This window comes from Syngnathus typhle, linkage group LG1 (genome assembly GCF_033458585.1).
Source record: "Syngnathus typhle isolate RoL2023-S1 ecotype Sweden linkage group LG1, RoL_Styp_1.0, whole genome shotgun sequence".
Taxonomy (NCBI): Eukaryota; Metazoa; Chordata; class Actinopteri; order Syngnathiformes; family Syngnathidae; genus Syngnathus; species Syngnathus typhle.
Genome location: NC_083738.1, coordinates 13738916 through 13746374, shown reverse-complemented (window position 1 = coordinate 13746374; position 7459 = coordinate 13738916). Strand labels below are relative to the sequence as shown.

The 7459-nt window shown below is 38.4% G+C and overlaps 1 protein-coding gene across 3 annotated transcripts; it reads right to left on the bottom strand.

The window, feature by feature from the left end:
- Positions 1-1939: 1939 nt before the first annotated feature.
- Positions 1940-7086, bottom strand: LOC133157867 (protein sidekick-2-like). 3 transcript variants are annotated; one of them, XM_061284498.1, is made up of 14 exons: positions 6931-7086; positions 6436-6771; positions 5650-5778; positions 5400-5567; positions 5230-5300; positions 4290-4536; positions 4109-4192; positions 3736-3804; positions 3507-3635; positions 3234-3398; positions 2834-2886; positions 2497-2602; positions 2393-2423; positions 1940-2321 (listed from the first exon to the last, which is right to left on the bottom strand). In XM_061284498.1, exons 2-14 carry the CDS (start codon positions 6575-6577, stop codon positions 2264-2266), a joined length of 1452 nt encoding a protein of 483 aa, XP_061140482.1. In that variant the 5' UTR covers positions 6578-6771; positions 6931-7086; the 3' UTR covers positions 1940-2263. The 3 variants fall into 3 exon arrangements, with proteins under 3 accessions (XP_061140482.1, XP_061140466.1, XP_061140473.1); XM_061284482.1 differs by having other exon boundaries at positions 6844-7064; XM_061284489.1 differs by having other exon boundaries at positions 3748-3804; positions 6844-7064.
- Between the last annotated feature and the right edge of the window lie 373 nt (positions 7087-7459).

The following is a 7459-nucleotide window of genomic DNA, read 5'->3' as shown; positions in this document are numbered from 1 at the left end:
TATATGGTAACTCCGCAAAAAGACCACTGTTATGGGGTTGCCACGTGCTTCTTGAGCAAAGTTGAACCATGTCCTAAGCTAACGACACAAATGTATTGATATTGAGATGGATTTACAATTCAATGGGGTTTCCGTCGTCTCAGATGTAAATTTACATCCATTGTGTGTTCTCATCGTTCCAATTAGCAAACTAGTAATGGAACTAAAATAATAATTTTATATCAAAGGTTGGTACCATCCTCATACACGGCATGAGGGGATTTATTTAACTCGCCTTGCCAAATGTTATACGCTGTAATAATGTAAATTCTTGCTGTGAAAATGTCATGGCAGTTTGATATGTTTATGACATTTTCACATATTTATTGAATTATACTTGAGTGTTACAAGTACTTGTTTATTATATTCATTTGTATTGATTGACAACATTTAGGTTTGACATTTAAAGATGAATATGAGACAAGAATTCAGCATTTTTAAGGAAATACCTATTTTTATTTGAACCCAGCACTATTTCATCTGAGAAAAAGTCTTGGATCCTATGACTGGCAGGTTTGTTGTTGTCCTATTAATTTGATCATAAATAAATCTGAGTGCATATACTTAGTTTCAGATTTCCCGTAAGGACATTTTTACTGGTTAAAAGCGTAACCAATATGGAAGATTGAAAGTTTTCTACTGATACAAAAAAAAAAGTAAGAATAATTAGCTAGCTGAGAGAAGATGGAAAATCAATCAGAGCCATAGCACTAAAATCAGAAAGAAGCCTCTGTGCGCGAAATAAGAGTTTCTGGGAAGGTCTCTCTAAATATCATTGAAAACTAAAGGTGTGCTTCCATTCCAGATGACAATACGTGGAAATAAAGATTGGAAAGCTCATTTGTCCTATATTAGTAATTTTATGCCGAATGTTTTTCATCTAAATAAAAAATAAAGGAATTGGACAGTTTTGATCGAATCGATAAAGACCACATCTCATGATGACCTAAAACTTGTGCATATTTCTGGTATTTGCTTTTGACACCTGAGCAAATTTAAAAAATGATTAACTTTTTGGATCATAACGTGGTGATAAAAATCATTTTCATGTTGTTAGTTGTTGACATGACCACAGTGTTGGTTTCTTGTGTCGTATACTAGGGGAAGCACGCGGAGATTCTAGGTACACAAAAAATGTACATCATAGATATTTTTTTATATGCGTGAACAATCAAAGAAAGCTCATCAGTCATATAACCATTCCCACCCACATCTACCACTGACTATTTTTTGTTCTTATTCAAGAGCCACGGAAAGCAATTAACAATGTTTGAAGAGACAAATGAAAGCAGAGTTGTTGACAAAAAAGTCCGTTGTTGATGCAAAAAAGCACTGTGGTGGTTGAAAGAAAAGAAGCAGCATCTTACAGATTTCAATCACACTCTACAATCTACATTTACTTTACTTTGTTATACAAGCCAGATTTACATCGTCAACTGTATCTGTCCTGGAGGGATAATATAAGATGCTTTTTGACCCATGAATCTCGATCTTCTTCCAAATATAGTCATGTACAAATATTGTGCCATGTGGTAAGAGCAGAAAAACGGTACTTGCAATCACTCCCATGTTCCCTCATTATTGGGTGATCCTGGCAGACTACTACCCCAAATCTCCCACGTATCAAATTCTCTCCTCCAATTTAGAGATTTATTAGACAGATGGATGGAAATCGAGTTTGGCTACAGTAGCTCCTCAAGAGGATGGTACACTGATGATGGCTGAGATGCAGCGCACTTTATTGTGGAGCCCTAACGCCCTCTTCTGGCACTTGGATACAGCAAGAGAGCAGTTTATGTCAGTAACAGGCAGACACGCAACCTTACAAATGATCATTTTAAATCGAGAAGCATTTGTGCACATGATTGTAATTCTTTGACCCTAATGATCACATACAAAATCTGTCCAAATGCGTTAGTTTTTAATGACACCTTCTCATACGTTTCACAGTCAGCAGTTTCAAAATGTAAGCATATCAAGAAAATTCTTTGTGCATATCAAGAAAATTCTTTGTGTGTTTCATATAAAATGCCATATTTCAGTGATACCTTTGTCACTGCAGTTGAAAGTCTACAATTAACACTTTATTTAGCCTATACAACAGACAAAATCATTTCAACAAAAAACAAACTATGTGTTACCTGTATTTTTTTTCGGACACTGACAAAAGTCTATTTTGGTCTATTACTGTATTTCATGTTGACATGGTTTAAAGGAGCATGTCTCACAGCTCCTGCATGGACTCAGAGCCTCTATAAAGTATTGCTCCGCGGCTCAACCATCTGTGGAGGAGAACGCATAAGTCAAACTTGCCTTTGGGAGTGCATGTAGTGACAAGGATGCAGACACTCACAGGCTAAGGTTGCCTTTTTTCACTTTTATCCCTGTGAGGGCACACATGGTGGACAGTTAAGCAAAAGGAGCTTGAGTGATCTGAAGCATCACTCTCTCACTTACGTCTCAGGTACCATGTTGTCACTAAGGCAACAATCAACAATAACACCAGCACAAGTGGAACAACGATGGCAGCAAGGTGACCACTTCCACCTTCCTCAGAGCTCGTCTAGAAGACAAATGTTTCAAGTAAAATATCGGTTCTTCACTTATTTGTGTCCTCTAGAGGGCACTGCAATGCCGTGCTGTTAAACTTGGTTTTAGTTGGACAAGAAACAAATGATTAAAAATTTGACTTGGACTGGTATACAGCCATACATTGGTCTGGCCCACCAGGAAACCTCCCAATGCTCCAGATGGCCACCCAGTGTAAAAATTAAACATGCTTAGTCATACTTACTGCGGCATGAGTATTAATGGTTGCGGTTGTGGAGAAAACATCCTGCTGATGATCTGCAGGCCGCAAAGGAAATTACAGAGCATATTACGGAATTGAAGTTGCTATGAATTAACGGAAAAGTTAAAAAAAACATTACTTGTCATGGGAACTATTTGCATTTGACATTTACATTCATGTGAGGATTTTGATACAGTAAATGGTTTTAACATTTCCCCTCACAATTGTACTATCTTTTGTTACGCTCCAGTGTGGCCCGAAATTGACTTTCTACGGAAGAGGTCAGTTTTTGCATGATTCAGTCGAACTAAAAAGGGAGTGGTAGTTTTTTATTATTATGAAAGAGAAACTCTTATTCCACATGGGTATTAGATAACATTGTAGGAAAATGTCACACTGTCACCTGTGTCTCCAGTAGTGAAGGTGAGGATGTTGCTGGCTTTACTCGTTCCCAGACTGCTCTTGGCAAACATACGGATGTTGTACGTGGAGGGATTCATCTCGATAATGGTGGCCTCTGTCTGATTTGGGCTGAAGTCCACTACTGTCTTTTTAAAATCCCACGAGCCTGTGGTTGTTGGAACAGAAGTCAATTTTGAAATCAATGGACAAAAACAGTCAATATTTATTTTATTGAGATTGTTTGCGTCATTTTACTGATTATACTATTTCTTACCATTCAATGCTTTATACTCAAGGAAATACCCGGTAATTGGGGCGTCTCCCTCATACCCAGGAGTCCAAGAGAGAGAAACTGTGTTGTCTCTCACCTCCTTCAACTCAACAACAGGGGGATCTGGAGGTACTGAGAAAGACACAGGTGCCCAAAACCATATTTTAACTTGGGTTACATTACTCTGGATCATCATGAATTCTATTTCCTGCCATAGCGGCAAATGCTGTACTTGAGGAAAAACCTGTAGGACTTTGTTCCCATGCTGTACTGGCAATAAACACATCTGGAGTTGTGACATCTGTGAACACAAAATAAGCAGGAGCCACAAAAAAAGAAAGATAATTATGCCATGCTTGGAATTACTTGAAAAGTTTAACCATCTGATATTTTTGCATCACAATACATAAATACAAGATGATTTACTATGGACATAATTGTTACATTAATAATAGTGTTTTAAAAAGAATAGATTAATTCACTTTACCATTACAATTTTCCTTTTTGGTTGACAAAGAAAAAATTGTGCTGCCATTTTCTTTTTCTTTTTTAATTGATGTTTGTTTGTTTGTTTGTTTTCTTATCTGAGTATGTGTTATTTGTACCTGAGATGAATCTTGTGGTGTCTACCCTTGGCCATGTACTGGTGAAGAGTGTGTTGATTGTTGCCTGGGTGGAAGTTTGGAGAGCTGAAATAAACAAATACACACACACACATGCACACACACGTTCTTGTGTACAGTGCTGTACATTTATATTCTTTGAATTAATTCTATAATAACTCACTCTCAGCCAAAGTGGAGCATAGGGGCGCACTGGAGGCCGGTCCTATTCCTGCGTTGGTCTCGGCCTGTATGAGGACGCCATACTTGGTGGAAGGCCTCAATCCACTCAGTATGAGGCTCTCTTGTGGTCGTGTAGCCGTGACACTTTGGCGCTGCCACCATTTGAAATGTCTACCAACAGGGTCGTACTCTCTGTAGCTGATGCGGTAACTTCGAATAACTCCATTTCTCAGGTCGGCTCTAGGGGGCTATATTGTTAACACAACCATAATTGTTATTAACAAGTTTCTATGTTAAAAGTCCTTCCAGAGTGAAAATAAATGTCATCTAAATTTGACACGGAATAGTGTATTGATAAAAACAATTCAAATATGAGTTAGCAAATGAGGCTTTAAAATTGGGAAAAATTACGCTGTTGTCTCTGCTCTCAAATGCATGTCCGCTAAAGATGTGAAACTGCCTTCCTGAAAAATCTATGCTACTCGGGCTTATCATTTTCATCGTGCTTTCATGTTGCACGTTACAGCGATGGAAAAATATCCCACGATATGTTTAGGAGTTTATTTTTGATTAAATATTTTATTTATAAATGATGACAACTAGAACAAAAAGTAAGAAAGTTAAACCAACACGTGATTTTGTAACCCCCAAAATGTATGTATATACTTTCAAAACAGGTAGTTTCATTTTGTTGACGATAAATCAATCACATTATCAACTAACAATGTGAACATTCTCAAAGAATAAAATAAGCAAATAAATATTTTTTTAAAAGTACTAAAACATAAAGAACAGAGACTGGTTTGTCATTTAAAAATAGTGATGAGTGATTGTACCACTCTAAATAACCTGGTTGATTTTTTTTTTCTTGACATAAAACCACCATTTTTTCTTGAGGGATTTTAATATGGTCTTGGATAAACTGTCAAAAGTAACTTTACCTTCCAAGACACTCTGATGCTTGTAGACGAGAACGCTTGTAGACGCATGTCTAAGGGTGGGCCATCTGGTGCTGAGCAGCAAAGAAACGAAAGCATAACGGTCATAAAATTGAAGAAAATCTCCGTTGAATAAACCCAAAATATTACTACTTTATCATTTTTTACTTTACCTGCTTCCTCTGTGATGACTGTGAGAACATTGCTGGTATCACTCGTGCCCTGACTGTTGATCGCAAACATGCGAAGGTTGTAATTCTTAGCCGGCTGCAAGTCCACCAGAGTGACCTCGGTCAGGTTTGGATTTGACATGTGCGTTGTCACTGCAGCATCCCATTGATCTGTTTGACAGGGTAGGGGGGAATGTGAAACTAGACACTGTCCTAACAATATTTCGATATATGCTCCGGAGATTTGTAGTACCCTCTTTGCTCTTGACGTCAATCCTATAGGACGTGATGGGTCTTCCACCGTCAAACACATGAGACCAGCGGACGGTGACAGTTCTGTCCCTGACCTCCCGCATCTCCACCATCAGAGAATCAGGCCGTGCTAAAAAGGTAGAATTGCTATTAGGTATGCAGTCACAATGAAGGTGGTGTTATTTCAGCTTGTGATGAGCGACACAGTGCACACGTTTCCTGAGAGTTTCTTTGACCAAAGTGCTCCTCAAGCATGGTTGGGAAGTCAACGTTGGGAAAAAACTGAGGACAAATACTTAATCATTGTACATGTTCCTTCATCTTTACTGTAATAATGAATTTTCTATGTTTTATTTTTACTCCCTAAAATTGAAAACACTTATCTGTGGCCTACACATCATATCATACAAAATATTTATAATATGTTTATTTTCTGTACTTAAATCTGTCAGTACTTTTTAATATTTTTTTTACTTGAGTAAAGGAGTTAAAACATTGTGTATTTCATATGTGGCTATAGGTTTTCTTTGAGTTTTTTCTTGCCCGTCCGTGATGTTAAAACCAGATGATGTCATTGATGTTTGTAACATGCGAAGCCCTTTGAGATTTTTTTTTTGATCAAGGTTTATATAAATAAATGTAACTTGAACAACGACTTTGACTAGAACAGTACCTTTGTGCTTGTATCAGAATCTTTTTATACACAAGTAACTGTATATTATTTATATAGCGCGTGAGTACTTTTGCCACCTCACCTCACAATACAAAATACAGTCCTGGGTCTCACCTGGTACCACCGTCAAGGTCATCTGATGTTTGCGGTCATTGAACCAGCCTGGGATTTCCACACGGCAGCCGTACACACCCGAGTCGCTCTCCACAAGCTGTCTGATTGTCAGCGACACGTCGCCCTCCACAATGTTACCCATGAGTAAGTAGCGCTCGGATAGTCTGCTGGTTACCAATGTTCCGTCCGTCTTGATGACTTCGTTGGCACAGCCCCTGTTAGGGATTGGCCCTCGACCCCAGCACACTGACAGTTTGCCATAATAGCGAGCATCGTACTTGCACGTCAAGGTAACCTCTGCCCCGACTTGAACCTCCAAGCAGTATACTCTGCACTCTGCAAAGGCAAAAAAAAAGACATTGAAACACCAATACACACCAATACTGACGAACCTTTCAACTCTCTTACCTAGAAGAAGGCAGAGGATGCAAAACAAATGGAAGTATCTACGAACAAAATAAGTCATGGTAACGTCAGCTGAGGAACTTCATTCACCTGCTGCTGGGCATCAAACTGGATCACAGAGAGGTTGCAGATTTGACAAGTTTCCACGTCACATGATGGGGTCCATGATGTGCTCACACATACAGTTCTGCAGGCCAAACAGATGTGCAAGATGTCTGCTTCCTTCTTTGCAGTTTTGGTTCCTTCCTTTTCAAGTGACAAGCAGTTTCACTGTGATGAATAGACAGAACTGAGTTCATCAACAAACTTTAGAACAGCGTTAATGTGTTTGACTGTCATCAGTGGTAACAAATGAAGCATTCTCAACTCAGAAATCAGTCAATCTTGAAATATGAGTTACAAATTTCAGCAATGCATTACTGCTCCATGGGCAGCAATCCATCTCGAAAAGGCCAGTTGACACCTTCTGGAAATTATAAATGAAAGTCTATTTTGGAATAAGAATGTTTGACTTCAATTTTGCACAAACACAGGAAACATAATGTTCCAGATGACCCTTTCAAAAACACCCCTTTTATAGTATTGGAAGAAAAAGGGTGAGATTGTTGCTTTAAAAAAA

What these genes read in the sequence shown, in the direction of transcription:
- LOC133157867 (XM_061284482.1), bottom strand. Translation starts at nt 6,901, where the DNA reads ATGACTTATTTTGTTCGTAGATACTTCCATTTGTTTTGCATCCTCTGC. An exon ending in TCCTACAGGTTTTTCCTCAA is followed by an intron (nt 3,636 to 3,735) that starts GTACAGCATTTG and finishes TGTCTTTCTCAG; the next exon opens with TACCTCCAGATCCCCCTGTT. An exon ending in AAAAAAGGCAACCTTAGCCT is followed by an intron (nt 2,322 to 2,392) that starts GTGAGTGTCTGC and finishes TCTCCTCCACAG; the next exon opens with ATGGTTGAGCCGCGGAGCAA.